Below are 15938 nucleotides of genomic sequence, written 5' to 3'. Positions count from 1 at the left end.
CAATAACCTGCTTAATTAGCTTTAGTGTGACATATTTTCTTGAACATTTTCTGTACACGATGACACATTAAGTTGTTGTTTTTTTCATATTTTAATTTTCCAATATAGACATGATTTAATGAGGCTCAGGTACATATAGAACCATAAAGAAAGAATGGCTAATTGCTTCTGTTTCCGTTTCATCAGTTGTAAAAACTTGCCACAAGTGTCAAACAAAAGCTTTGTGGTTCATATGTTTCATCTTTGAGACCAAAAATGTACTTGCTTATATGATTTTAATTATGTAGAATGCACCTGACAGATTCCACTTCCTTTTGACCAAGAATATCTACGATCCATCTAAAGTTTACAGCATACTTAACGTGGGGACATGTGGTTTGTAACATCAACAACAAATATCCTGTTATAATAATGTAGAAATATGTAGATGTGAAATTAATTTATTGGGCTGTGTGAATAAACTATAGTGTGGTGTATTTCACTGAGCTGGATCTGAAAATCTGATGCATCAGTTGATAACCCAGTTGAAGTCTTTGGCAGTCCCATTCACCCCATATAAAAAGTTGTGTTTTCATGAGTCAATGATGTTAAAAGGGCAGAATCACACAATTAACTGTTTATTCGCAAAGAGCCTAGGAGGGGGACTCGGTAGCGGAAGTGAATGCTTTTGTGACCAAGTTAACTCAAGATTCCTTTGACGTCCAGTCACCCACAAGCAATGTGATTTGCTTCACATGAATTGGGCCATTCAATGGGAATCTTCCCCCTGACGCTGCTTTTCGAAAAACAGAAAATACATGTTTTATGTGTTTATTGTGTCACTCTGCCTTACCCAAGATGGTGTCTCACTCCTATGAATTAATCACTTTTGTTTCTTATGCAGGTTGATTTTTCTTTTTTCTTTATTTATTAGGTTATGCATGCTCTAATGCTGCTGCATTTACCCAATAGTAAGGAAGGGAAAAGACCAAATTAAAATGTATATGATTCTTCAAATTCTCGTTTGCACTCTGCTGCAGCTGAGAGGAAATTACAATTATAATACATTTCAATGGTTACTTTTAAAAAGCAATTTTCTTTCCAATCTGTTCTATTTCAAATGTCCTAGACTGGCTCCATTTTGAATTTCAATCTCTGGGACAGTCTTGCAGAAAGTAGCCTGCAATAAACATTGTTAAATAGTCTGCTAGACCTTTTTTTTTAACATATTCCGCTGTCTCGAATGGACCACCTGGGCATGCCTGATGAGTACCTTAATGAGGCAATTACATTATCATTGGTCACTAAGGCATACTTTTAAGACGCCTTCTAGTCTAGAACATATATTTCATAACGGAAAGTCAAATAAAAATGGTGCAGGAAAAAAAACAAACAAACAAAACAAAGCAATACCATAAATGAAGCAGTCGACATTCTGCAGGGCATCCTATTGCAATATAGATATACTGGTGCTACTTTTGACATGGAGATACCAATTGAGATGGCTTTCGGCTTATTGTCTGGCACCTGAATGAACACAACCCAGTACATTAGCTTGATCAAAAGCAATTACGTTTATAGAAAACAGCTTTTTTTCAGTATCTGTTCAGGTTTTTACAAAAATCCTCTGCAATTACAACATTACTCTCTCCACTGCGATAATACAGCTGTCTTGTGGCTACACAGCACATAGCCACCCTCATTAGAGCTGTGCTGTTAGCAGCACGGGGTATCTGCAGAGCTGTTTGAAGTTTGAAATATGTACAATGGTGTTTGATCAAAAAAGCTGCACTAAACAAAGAAGGGCTTTCTAGCCATTGATATATAATGACTGTTTTTATATTTATTCTACTTCTTTTACCTTATGCTCACAGACACTACAAGACTACATGGATCAGAAGACGAGAACCCTTTTATCTTTGCACCTGGAGCAAAGTGCACAGCCTGGCTTCACAACACAGTATTTCCATGTTGGCTTGGCGCTAATTAGAGGGAAGCACCTTCTGCTTTTCTGTGCTTAATCCACTATCTGTGGGGGTAAAGTGTGCCAGTAGGACTACAGTACAAACGCTTTGTAATGTGAGCCCAGACTGCCACATCATATCCTGCTCATTGAGAGTGTGTGTCTGGCACAAGATTCAAATTTGTGGCAGAGATTCATGCAGCCAGAGAAACTACATGTACAACACAATGCAAGAGCCGCCTTTTATCTGTGATCAGGTATCCGTTTCCTTTACTAATTGCGAATATCTCAGATCCTACAGCACTAGAAAACAAAAAACTGCACAGTAGTTCTTTTCAAAACTATTTCCATTTGAAGGCGAGTATACTTTGTAAGAATGGTAGCTGCACCTTTAAGATGTTTCTGCTGCTGAAGTTGAGTAATTGCTGATTAAAATGGCTACAGCTGAGATTAATGAACTTGGATGAAAGAGTATATATTGCAGGATCTATGCTTTGTTCAAGAAGGGTTGTGCATTTATAAATTCATGTCAATGGTCATTTTAGTATTCCTTGGAGAAAGCTCTACATCTTTAGAAGTGCTAGGTCTTTAGAAATTAAACTGGTTTCAGCTCATCCCACAGTACCTGCCACTTAACATCAATAAACTAGTGGTGACAATAAGGCCAACACTTTTAAACCATGAATGTTTTGATATTATAGAACTATTTTTTTTTTTTATTAAACACTTAAAAAAGCATTTTGTGGCACCACAAAAGAGCACACCTGCAGTAAATTTGGACCCATTGCCTCACAATTCTTTATCTTGCTTCACTCTCTGGTAAGTTTGAGTTGATGTGTTGCAGGGTCCTAGAGTTTGTAAGGGGTGTTCAACAGGAATGATAACGTGAGCTGGTTGGCTAAAGAATAGAGCAGGCTTTCCTAAAACCATTTTAGCAATCCACTTGAAAATGAAACTGGAGTTGCCTCTGTTTCTCTGAGCTAAATTACAGTGCAATGCTCTCACAGTGGCCTACCATTAATCAGAACCATAGAACCATTTAAGGCCTTCATTACTGATTGTAAGAACCACTTAGAACCGAAACTAGGACTATAGGACCTGGTGGCAAAACACAAAAAATAATAATACTAAGTGATTCTCCTGCTGTTTCAAGCTGGACGGTTCAAATTAGGAAAGCCTGGAAGTTACAAGTGATGAAGAAAGAAAGGGTTAGAACTCTTTCTGACAATGCTGGATTTTTTAATTTATGAGAAGGTCATCTTCAAAGTGTAGACATAAGAAAGTCTTCACAGTTCTTTTTTTAGATATTAATAATCATGATTTCTGCTTAAATGGGCTACAACTCTGGGAGATAGTTCTTCCCAATGTGATTGATGTCGTTTATTTGGGATGTGACTTGTGGTGAGTACAGTTGGCATGGGATTTTATTCTTTGTCATTTCATGTAGAAAACAAAAAAAAACAGCGATTCATTTTGTTTATATATTTTAAAGGATGTATTTAACATTTAATCTTAATGTGATGCAATTCTATTTTTTTTCTTTTAATTTATAAACAAAAAAGTATGACTAAGGTCGTCTAAAATGTCTTTCATTTAATTGGGCCTCTCATTAAATAAAAGCCGCTTATTCTAGATATTTGTACTTCTCCCGATAAAGCGGCGCTGACTGTATTAGAAATAAGGTTTAGGACATGTGGAGAATGTGTAAAGAATTCATATTTCTGTAAAAAACAGCCACCCTCAGTTTGGAAAAATAACACTGCAGTTATTTTAGGAATTCTTATTTCAATAGAACTATATGAGTTGCATCGAGTTTATATAGTACTGTATACTGTTATTATTTCATTCACTGCAGTTTTTTCAACCTTTTTCATAAATACATTTAACAAAAAATAAACTTGTAAATACTGTAATTCTGTAAACGTGTGAGTTCTGTTACTTGTATTCATGTTAATGCCATGGCTCATGTGCACACGTGGTTAACACCTTGGATAAGTCAACACTAAATGGCATCCCTGTGGGGTGTCGAGTCAGCCGACATTGACTGTATATTTAATAGGACAGCATATGTGAGTTCACACAGTGTATATTTACAGCACCGACATTTATTAGAAAACATTCTTTTCTGGGTAAGTCTCAGAACAACTTTGTTGTTCCAGTACATTCAAGTGTGACCTGCTTTAGTGTTTTTTGTTTTTAATAAACACTTTAAAAAAGCATGTTGTAGCACACCTGCTTACACAGAAGGTCTTGATTTTCTGTTTACACAAAGAAATAATGCATCCATTATTGGTATAATGGTACAGCAGATTTTATTTAGACACTATATGTGACTTTGGATTAATAGGATTTCTCTTCCTTCTAACCCCAGTATTAGTCTGTAATTTATATCCTTCTATATAATCCACAAGAACGGGAGCATAGCTTTAAACCAATGTACAATTAAGAGCACTTTGTTCCAATTATCATTAGGTGCAATTAACGTCAGTGCTTTGGTTAATGGCTGTCTGAATTCTGCTCACCAAGGCTGTTTTATGTAGATTCATTCTAGAATTATTGTCATGCTCTGGTATCTGTTATGTACAGGCCGTTGAGCAGGCTTTGCTTTGAGGGTGACCTGGCCCTGTGACAATCTAGAATCTGACCCTACCTGACCAATTTCCTTCCTGAAATCTTGCAATGTCTTACTACATCAAAATTGGGTTAAAATAAGTTCCTCTGAGCATTTAGAATCTGTACTGATTAATTGGTATCTGACTACAACAGACCTAAGGTATCATTAGCCTGAAATTCCTGAGGATTTTCAACACAGAGAAATTAAATACTGTTTAGGGATTTAAGGGATCTAGTTCCTCGCTCAAGGCTATTGATAATCAAGAATAACTGCTTTTAATGTGCTGGTAAAGTATAAATAATTTTGCATTAATATTATATATTCATAACCGCCTTGTACATTTGTTAAACCTGTTTGGGAAGGTGAACTGTGCAGTACCTCTAATGTTCGCAGCCTTTCCAGAAGCAGCGTGGTTTTGTCCTTCCCCTCCTCATTCCCGCTGCTTTCACTGTGGTAATCCACCTCTGCTGCCAGGTTCAGGTCTTCCACCGCTTCCTTTGGCTTTTTGACTCCTTCAGAAAGTTTACTCTGCGGAAGGAGCAGAAGAGCTGAGATGCTAGAGCAACTCCATCGATACCGGACAGATAATGATTATTTAAATCCTTACTTGCAGTATGTTGTCACATATATTCATTAATTATTTGCATGTTCTAGTTTTAGGTTAGGGTTAGGGTTAGAGCTTGGGCTAGGGCTAGGGTTAGGGTAGGGTTAAGGATAGTAGTTAGCATTAGAGTTAGGGTTGGGGTTCAGGTTTGGGAAGGAAGCCAGTTCCTACTGCAAGCAGTGGGTTTGCTGTTATCATTTCAGGATCTGTAAACAAAATCAGCAACAATGCTCCCTTGGTTTTAAAGATCCTTGCCATCTTGTAGCCTGTATGATATCCCTTTCACTACAACGATTTGTTCTACTATTACATTTAATACCTTTATTGCTGTAGTATGCCAAGTGAATTTTGAACAAGTACTTACTAAACTTTTGTCTTTCATTGCTTTTTTTTAGTAGTAGTCACTAATTTGTTTTTTTGTTATTTTCTCCCCAATTTAGTAGTGTCCAAATCATTGCTACCATCCCTGCACTGACTCGGGAGGGGTGAAGACAAACACACGCTGTCCTCTCAAGTGTGTGCAGTTAGCAACCTGCTTTTTTACACACTGCAGACTCACCATGCAGCCATACAGAGTTACAGCGTCAGAGGACAACGTAGCCCTGGGCAGCTTACAGGCAAGCCCACAGGCGCCCGGCCAGACTACAGGGGAAGCTGGTGCACGGTGAACCGAGGACACCCTGGCCGACCTAACCCTTCCTCCCCCTGGGCGGCGCTGGGCCAATTGTGCACCGCTCCCTGGGAGCTCCCATCCTCGGTCGGCAAAGGAATAGCCTGGACTTGAACCGCCGATGTCCAGACTACAGGATGTATCCAGCACGCTACGTGAGTGCTTTTACTGGATGTGCCACTCGGGAGCCCTTTCTCTGCTTTTTCAGCTGAACACAAGCTGAAAAATACCAAATTGAATTAGCAATGCTCTTGGGATTAATGAGACTATTCATGAGCAAATCATTTCACTGAAGCGAACAGTGTCACTTGTTCCACAATCACATTAACCTTTTTTCACACAATATTCAAGAATCAAAATAATGGCAAAGAACTAATCAAAGGCCAAATAAATTCCTGAAAAACTAATCCTGATAATTCTCTGAGTTCTGCATTGGATGGATCTGTTGCTTGTAGCTAACTGTTAATTAAACCAGCCATTTTAATACTGCATACTCTTGCAAATTCACATAGCAACTATTTTGGATGCTAGCTAATTACAATCTTAAGCCAAAAACAAAGTCTCACAGCAATCTTCAAATATTGAAGTCGTTATTGCTTCAAATCTTCTTGGACTTTTTTGGATGTTTAATATGCAGAAGACAGCAGTTAGCTCATCATGAACATGCCAGCAAGGTATGTTTACTGATCAGAGGGCTTAAGAAGGATGTTGTAAACAGAGACGCAGACATTATATTTATGTGTATGAATGGAGTCCCATTGTTTGTTGCACAGCTGTAACGTGGTTATAGCTGATCTGTAGTTGCTCATCTAAGAGTCAAGCTCAGTCAACACCTCTATTAATAGAGTCAGCGGTAGACTGGTGTGTTAACAGCTTGTTCACAGTGTTCAGATGAAGCAGGCCCTGCTGTGCCAAGGATTATTGTGTTAGAAACCATTACTGTAGCGCTTTCTTTCACCTGACAGTTTAATATATTCAGCATAGTGCAATCAGCTGGCTTTACAAATGATTTCAGCACTGGCCTTCGTCAGATAGGCTGTGGTCCAATCAGAAATATTCAGGGCAAGTTAAAAAATGTCATATTCCCAATGTAACATTTTAGAGTCAACGTAGATCCAACCAGCCCTTTAAAAGGATAAGTGATATTTCTGCTAATCAAATATGAATTAGAAATTGTGAGTAATTTGCATTCATAATATACTACCATCCCAGTATCCATTACAACGGGAATATCCCCCCATACTTTCAAATGCTCTCAGTTACATCTCTTGACAGTTAGGACCACAGATTGATGAATGGGACAAGTGTAATATTCTTAGATGCAAAGCAATGACATTATGTGATTCGCCTAAGGGCCTGCCATTTTACAACTGTGTCAAGATTCCCCAAATATGACCCATATAATCAATTAAAGATTTAAAAACATTCACAGGCTGTAGCTGCAAAGCAGTTTTATTCATACTACTTACATGCAAACAAACGATTAGCAATAAATGGTGGAATTTCAGATAACTGATTCACCTATGCATAATTTATGCTATCTAATGCATCTCTTAACTCTACTGATTCAGACCTACATCAGTGTCTGTTCATAAGGTTGCATATTTGTAAGTCTTGCAATAAAGCTCCACAGTATCTCATTTCCATTTGAAAAGGCTTACAGCAATACATTTGTGAACACTATCCGACCTTAACGTTAGGTTGTTTATTAGAACTAGAATGGATGTTTAAGACAGTAAAACAAACCAATGTGCACACATTTCCAAAAAAAAAAAAACCCAGCGAAGTGCACATTATTTCTGCTAACTCCTCGACTTTGATAAACAACAGAGGGCTAATCATTTTGAATGTGCAAGCACTGTAAACCTCTTTTACGGTCTCTTTTATTAGTTGCTGTCAAGATGGCCAAAATGTAATCAATGATGAACAATGCTTAAAAACTGCTGTATTGCATTGACAAACTCGCATCCATTAAAGTCATTACATGGAGAATCAGCTAAACAAGTATTGGGGGTTGCTGTACCTGAGAACAGCTACCTAGCGCTATAAAAACAGCCACTTGTTTTTTAGGGAACGCATGCAGCCAGTGAACATGATTTGAACTACTGTACAGGATGTGAGGCGTGACAGTTTATTTTTGTTATGTGCACATTTAGATTCCAGATGTTCTTTTCACCACAAGGATTTATTTCTTTATTTCTTTATTTATTTGCATCTGAAGGCCATTCATAATATATGCTGGTTAGGGTGATACTGTCGTCTCCATTTAGAAAATGCTTCTAACATAAAGGGCTTCAACTTTTAGGATGGAGGTGATAAATTCTATTTTGGAAAGCTGCGGTTTCACAAATGACCAACCTTGTTTAACCCAACAGAACACACTTTAATCATACGAACTTGCTGTTTGGTATTATTACAAATGGACACCATGTAGTCTCTGTAATTGAAGTGTATTAACATGGCTTCACATTCAGGATTACAGTGATTTTTCTAAAGGGCCAGGGTAGCTGTTAATTCTGCCCCTAATAAAATACCTTAAAGACCTTCATAATGTCCACCGTGTCCACAGCAGTCTGATCCAGAGCCCCCTGGTTCTGCAGTAAATTCCGCACTGTCTCTTCCACCCTGCGGAAAAAACAAGGAGACACAAAAGTCAGCAATGCTGTAAAATATATGAAGTGTCTGGAAGGGGTAATTGGGAAGGTTCCTGAAAATGAACAGTAAATGTTGTTAAAGGTTTGATATGTCTCCTATGCAGTTACTTTGAGGCATAGAATGAATATTTTACTGAGCATATTTAAATAGTAAATTAAATATGATGATACGAGATTGCACCTATTTTATTATTTTACCATCAATAACTAAGTGTACAGTACTGCCTTTGTGTTTTTATATCAAATAAAGGTATCATCTTCATTAAGCACTTTATTTTTTGTTATTTTAAGAAATTCTGGAATCAAACACTTGACATTATCTCTTTTTATCAACCATTTAACTAGTCTTGCATATACTGCTACCAGGTAATATACTGGCTCATATTCATAAAACTTAGCGTCTCCTTTATTATGCCAGTAACAGTGCTTAACATGACAGTATTTCATCGGGTCATACATAAACGTCCTTTACCGTCAGAAAACATGACTCATACAATAACATGCTCTTGGAGACAAATTTTCTCATTAGCATATTCGTCTGATTCATAAATCTGTATTGTGCCATTAATTGACCCTTACTGGCATCATAATTAACACATGCCTCAGACCAGCCGGAGAATGAGATGCATCTTAACGATTTCATGTCCTAGAAAAATGTCTGTGTTTAGGAGCATGTACTTAAGCCAATAGTAAAATAAAAACATGCCAGTCAGATTACTGAAAATGAAATGAGAACCAATGAATTTAAAGAAAATAGTATGTGTAAGAAATTATCCAATTAAAAGTCAGCTTATATCTTCCATTTCCACCCAATTCGTGGTGGTATGTGGACTTGGCATTGGGTAAAGTGTAGTGAAAGATGGATAGACGCGGACCCTCCGAGATGAGCATCAACCAACGGTATTCAAAGCCTTAGAAATCGCTTCAATTGAGTGGTAACCCCACTGTAACTAATGTGTAATTTTAATCAAGTGTTGAAAGATCTGACATTAAATATTAGTGTGGTAACAACATCTTTTTTATTTATTTTTTCTTCCAGTTTGGAATGTCTAATTATTATTCAACCTGGTTACCGCTACAAACCCTGAACTAAGTGGGATGAGTTCACTCTGCAAGCCCGCCGTGCAGCTATATCCAGAACTTACAGCGTAGGAGGGCCACGCAGTTCTGAATTGCATACAGGCAGGCCTGCTGGTGCGTGGTGAGCCAAGGACTCCCCAGGTGACCTAACCCCTACTCCGGGCAGCTCTTGGCCAATTGTGCTCTGCCCCTCTGCGGCATTGCAAAGTGGCAGCTTGGATTCGAACCGGCTATATCCAAGCTATTGGGCGCATCCTGCACTTTGGGCCGAGTGCTTTTACCGGATGCGCCACTCGGGGGGGCCCCCATTATGAATATGGCCCACTGTTTAGTGTTAGAAACAGAAATTTGGTATTCTTTACAAATTGTCATGGCTCCTGGTAAAGTGCTATTTGCTGTTAGATTAAACTGCGTTTTGACGGAGTTCTCCAAATCTAGTCCTCCCTAATTATATTTCGTTGTGTCTAACACATTAGGGTGCACTTATCATATTCTAATGCTTGCTGACATTTTCTTTATTTTTATTGCAATGAATTTTCCACTTGATGCGTGCAAGTGCTGGCAAAATCCATACTGAATAGCTGCCGCATCTGTTGGCCAAATGTGAATAAGAATAAAGCGCTTGTAATCTCAGTCTGGGGAGTACAGGGCTCAGCAGCAGATTGAAGCAACTTCTGCTTAGCGGCCGACCTTATTCAGCTCTGATTCTGTCCGGGGGACAACAATCCCTGTGTTGGATTGGCTATTTCACAGATTTCACAGCACCAAGATTGCTGTAGATATGTCTAGGGATATGTTTATGGATATGGGTATGGATATCTACTGCATGTACAAACATACATGCAATGCTGGAAAGTGCACAAAATACAATCTAATATTAATTCATGATTTGTATTTTATTTGTAATGACTTTGAACATTTCTGCCAAGATAGCAACCCATAAATAAAAAACATAAATAAAACCAGAGGTTGATCTGACTGCATTGGAAGTGCCCAGACAGTCATTTTTGGATATTAAACAGTTTGGAATAAAATGAGTGAGGCCTTCAATAAATGCTGATTCAGCCGGTTGTCTGAACTTACTCTTGAATACCCAAAGCTCTTAAAATTCCTCTGGCAGGTGCAGGATATCAGAGCAGAGACTCACGAAAGGAGTAGAAAACAGATTTCTTCACTCACATTTTACAAGAGAATGCCTGCTCATTGAATGCTGCCAAGTGGCACTGTATAAACTGGCACACACTCTTCTGGGTATTATGCATCTGGGTGGCAAATATGTCTCTCTTGTTTGAAGTAACATCTGCCCCAAAGATATTTCAACACAACAAATTCCTTAATTAAAATTACACTTTGTGAATCTCAATACATTTTAATATTAACATATTAATTATATTTGACCACAAACATATCAAGAATATTTGCAGCTCCTGGCTTTCTTTAATTTTGTACTATATTAATATGTATATATTATTGCTTGGTCATATGGTCAACTGCGGTTAGACATTCTTAAAATGAAAAGATACTAACTAAACTATTTTTTTTTTTTTTTTAAATAAAATGAAAACCACACGTATTAAAAACAATGTGCAGTAAAACCCCTTGTCTCCACACTGCTTTATCTAATTGCTAGTGGAAGGAAGCTGCTTACAGTCTGCAGCCAAAACTGTGGCAGAAACTGAATGTCAATGATGCGTTTTGCAAAACAGCTTTATTATATTTGATTAGTGATTAGAGATTAAGAGATAGTTACGCAATTAAAAATAATAAAAAAGATTTCAAAGACGACACTGTTATTATTACTTTACGGCTGATTTGCACTGTCTGGCACCAAACCAGTTTTTGAAAACCTTTGTATACAGTTTGGAATTATTCAGATCATTATTCAAGATGTGTAACCCCCACCACCAGTGCAGTGTGTGTGCATTTGATTTTCTGGCACTGGTCAAAATTCAGTATCAGATGGCCCTGTGGTTCATCATGGGCCAAGCTGACTTTCTATTGCAATCCCAGTTGTAAACACTGGAACTCTGGTACTGTAGCTGTAGCCGTACCATCTTAAATTGTGTCACTGAGTAATCGCTGTCCCTTGGTCTTCTATATAGGATTGTGACACATTAGCTGAGCAGTTCAGATTCCAGCAAGTGATGCAGCTGCAAATATATATTGTCCCTATTTTTAAGGGTCAAAGATTTGAAGACTTTTTAAATTACATTTGTCAGAACAAGGAGGGATTAGCCAGGCCAGGATTTTTAACCTGTGAAACCTAGCACTGGAAATTTAAAGTAGCCTTGTACTTCTTAGAAGAGTTGTACAGATCTCATGCTGTAGTCAGGGCCAGGTCAATTATATCTGTTTACTGTATGTTCTATTAATAACAATGTAAGTACTGATATCAACCACCAAACCTAACATGATTACATCACGAACAATGACAGCATTAAGTAGACATACAGTAAGGTCACTGAATGTACAGTATTAATATTTGGTGTTTCCTTCATTTGAATTCAATGTGAACTAAAGATTTAAGTGGAGAATGTCTGTGTTAGTTCCAATTTAACTTGTGAGATTTCAAAAGTGTTAATTGAAAAACTTTGTGACAGCAAATCTGTGAGTCGCGTTCCTTTGCAGGCATCCGAACTGCAGTGAAATTAAAGACATGCTAGCGATCTCACTTGCTTTAACGGCTGAGCTACACAAGTTTCTAAGCTGGAAACATACTACCTGGGGATCTCATTAACCAGGATATCAGTTTTTACTAGACTTGGTGCAGGTCCGGCACAGTGTTGCCTCTGATTTTGGTATTTCCTCTGGTTAGAGCTTGGCATTGCACACACAAATACAATATACAATTAATGGCAAAACATCTGGCTTTAGTGAGATTAAAGGGCATAGAAATATTGCCATTTTCTTGCTTTAACTCCTACTAAAAGTACTAATTAGATCCATTAAAACAGAGAGACAAACGGCTGTGAAATAGTAAATGTTCACGGTGCACTCTTATTGCCCCTAAAACCTGATTATACTCTGGAAATCCCTCAGAAAATCAATCTATAAAAAAAAACCACACCCGTAACACTCAACCCTCAGCATGCTAGCCTTGCTTTAGAATTAGCCTCAAGAAAAAGGATTTATGTAACACTAAAAGCCTTGACATTTTAAACCACCACAGTTTTTATGAAATAATTGTTTCTTTTAGGGATCTGATGACTTAAACACATTCCACATTTCCTGCAGTGATTTGTGGAACATTTATAAATAAGAATTTCATGGAAAATTCCCCTATATAAATTTCAGTTAGATGCCTTGCTGATCTTAAATTCTTCTCACTATTTACTGGATGCGTTTAGTCAAGATTTCTCAAAGATACATTAGGAAACGCACTTTTGCAACTGAGTGATCAGCTCATGTGACTCCTATATAAATAATAATTCATTTTAATTTTTTATATAGCACCTTTCATAGTGGACCACCATCACAAAGCGCTTTAAAAGATACGAGACTAGGGTGAACTATGCATCAACTGCAGAGTCACTTACAACAACATCTCACCCGAAAGATGAAGCACAAGGAGGTTAAGTGACTTGCTCAGGGTCACACAGTGACCTGGTCATAAGCCTGTTTCTTTAACCACTGGATCACACAGCCTCCTTAATATTGTGTTAAGGATGCTGACTTTCCTACTTTGCTCTTTGTTTATATGGTATTTAAAGCTACTCTATGGTACAGTTCTGAATTACGGTACAGTATTCATTATAACAAGTGCAGCATCATTTGTATATGAAGAGTCCATTCACTGTATAGGTCTCACCTTATCTGATTGTTATTGAAGGCTTCCAATGCATTAAAGCTGACACAAGCCTCTAAAGATATTAAGTAACACACCCTTTTTATAATCCCATATTTCCGCTGACTAACTCTTTGAATTTTAAACCTGTATGCAACACAACAGGATGTACTCTATCCCGGTCATTATATTTGAAGTCCTAGTAGCCACCCTGAAAAAAGAAAGGAAAACAATAACTCATCTACATTAACCTTTCAGATTTATAGCTGTGGCCAAAAGCTTTTGTATCACCCTATAGAATAAACACATTTTGCTTTATAAAGTCAAATGAAACCTGCTGAATAATGTTAACATATTGAATTACAGACCGCTTTGTAGTTTTCCAGATACTTAACGAAAAACTGATCAAAATGAAAAATGTAACATTAAAAATCTAACATTTACTGTACTACTACTATGGCTTCCGATAGACTTTAGTGATATAATTTGCTTTCTTTGATTGCATGAAGTTAAATAAAATATCTAAATGGTGTATATTTACATTATGTCTCAACCCTAAAAGTCTAGGTGAATCAAAACTTTTGGCCATAGCTGTATATCTGGTTGTCCTATTCTATAAAGGTATAAAGGTATTCTGATGAATAAACCCCGCACCTGACTTTGCCTTTACCCTGTCTGAATTGATTCCTGTTCTGTATATTCAGCTCTAAATCCCAGTGGGGTATTTTAGATTGCTGCACACCCTTTCACAGAGATTGGAAACTGAACACTGCTTAAACCAGTTCATGTGACTTCAGAGAATCCAATAAAAAACACTGCCAATCCTGGAGTACACCTTTCCTTCCAGGTGGCCTCTACAGATCCTACTTTAAAAGAACTTAACCTGTTGCTGAAATATTTTTCTTTCATTAAAATTCGAGATGGTCTGACTTGGGGTTAGAACTCCCTGCTCTAAATGTGCTTGCAAGAACCAAAAAGTATATCATTACTACCTTTCTCTTTTTGCTTTATATGCTCACTGCTGTGTCTCGATTTATTCTTACTGTAATTCTGTGGTTAATCTTGGATAGAAAATATTAAACAAAACACATGTGTTTTATGCTTTCGAAGAAATGAACAATAGCATAGTAAATCATAACCCAACAGCGTTACTCTAGGAGGCAGATGTAATCAAAAAAGCATGTACATCTGCTGTTTATAATACATGCTATGCTTGGCACCAATCCATTAAACTTCCAGATAGAGGACAATAGTACAGCAGAAAAAGCCCTTCATTTAAAACAAATGCATACCAAACATCTAGAAAGTGTGAATGAAAGCTGCCATTGCGCAAGGAAATAACACAGATACTGTTTTTATTTATTTATTTATGTATTTATTTTTGTACTACATCTCCCCCCCTAAAATTCCCAATTCTGTAATTAGATTTTAGTGTACCCCACAATCATAGAGGAATGTGGGCCTATAGTCTGATTACATGCTTGACTGATTTTAGTAGCAACAGTAAAAACAATTGAGTAGATGAGCCATGTTCCCATCTGTGAAGGGGAACTCCTCGTCTATATGAACTGAAGTTTGGAACTGGCAGGGAGGGGGTTAAATTTCTACCTGCCAGGAAAACATGTGAGAATGTGGCTGGAGCCTTAATTGAATAAGTAGTAGTGTAGAGAGAGAGAGAGAGAGAGAGAGAGAGAGAGAGAGAGAGAGAGATTTTTTTTTTTGCTTTTATGTTGGAGAGTTTTGTGTTCTTTTTAGAAGAATGAAGTATCTTGTTTAAAAACCCTGGAACCTGACTGTTTTCGTGAGTTCATTTTGATTTATTTTTCTTTTAACCTCTTTTTGTTGGCCCTTGTGTCTGTTTATTTGATTACTTTTGTTTAATAAAATAACTTTATTTTGACTTTAATCTGTCTCTGAGCCTCAACACTCTGTCATCCTGTCACAGTTGGTGTCAGAGTGGGATAGCGCAACCTAGAGGCTCAGAGCAGTATTTTTTGTTTCTTCTCTGGAATTTTCTTTTTGGGGAATTTTTGAATTTTTTTGAATTTTTTGGAGATTCTTTTGTATTTTTTTTTGAGAGAAATGGGCAAAAGGCAGAGGCAGCAGAGGCAGCAGCAGCAGAAAAAGCAGTAAAAGCAACAGCAGAAGCGGCAGCAGCTGCCATCACCAACCCAAACCCTGCTGGAGGACCCAGAGAGCTTTTTCCCATGGCTCATGTGGTGCGGGAAGGATGACCACCGGTGGAGGTCCTGTCCAGATGGGCCAATTGCTGACTGGTATGGGCGTTGTGAGGAGGACGGTCACAACTGGGCAGGATGCCCCCACAACCCAGACCAGGAGCAACTAACAACCCCATCCTCGGCAGTCACCCCACCAGCACCACCTTCACCACCATCACGGGAGAACTGGGAGTGGTTGCTGCACCCCGAAGCGGACCTCTCCCACGACCTTCCCATCGCCATCAACATGCTGTAGCATAGAGATGGGGAGAGATGGGAGGAGTGGGAGGGAGAGCATCACCCAGGATCCCTCCAGGAAATCTTCATTATGGTCCTGGAGTACTTGGCGATAGACATGGGGGAGATCCCAC

At 38.0% G+C, this 15938-nt stretch overlaps 1 protein-coding gene across 2 annotated transcripts in view; it reads right to left on the bottom strand.

Annotated features, from left to right (window-relative positions):
• Nucleotides 1-15938, bottom strand: part of LOC121323048 (nck-associated protein 5-like) — a 129309-nt gene that overhangs the window by 56882 nt on the left and 56489 nt on the right. For both annotated transcript variants that reach the window (XM_041263770.1, XM_041263771.1), the window contains exons 4-5: nt 8365-8455; nt 4935-5084 (exon numbers count right to left, since the gene is read on the bottom strand). In XM_041263770.1, the coding sequence (XP_041119704.1) occupies nt 4935-5084; nt 8365-8455 (241 nt within the window). The remainder of the gene's footprint in view (nt 1-4934; nt 5085-8364; nt 8456-15938) is intronic.

The sequence above is a fragment of the Polyodon spathula genome, chromosome 11 (assembly GCF_017654505.1).
Source record: "Polyodon spathula isolate WHYD16114869_AA chromosome 11, ASM1765450v1, whole genome shotgun sequence".
Classification (NCBI taxonomy): Eukaryota; Metazoa; Chordata; class Actinopteri; order Acipenseriformes; family Polyodontidae; genus Polyodon; species Polyodon spathula.
Note: the sequence above shows the minus strand (reverse complement) of the source record. Positions and strands in the feature narration are given on the sequence as shown.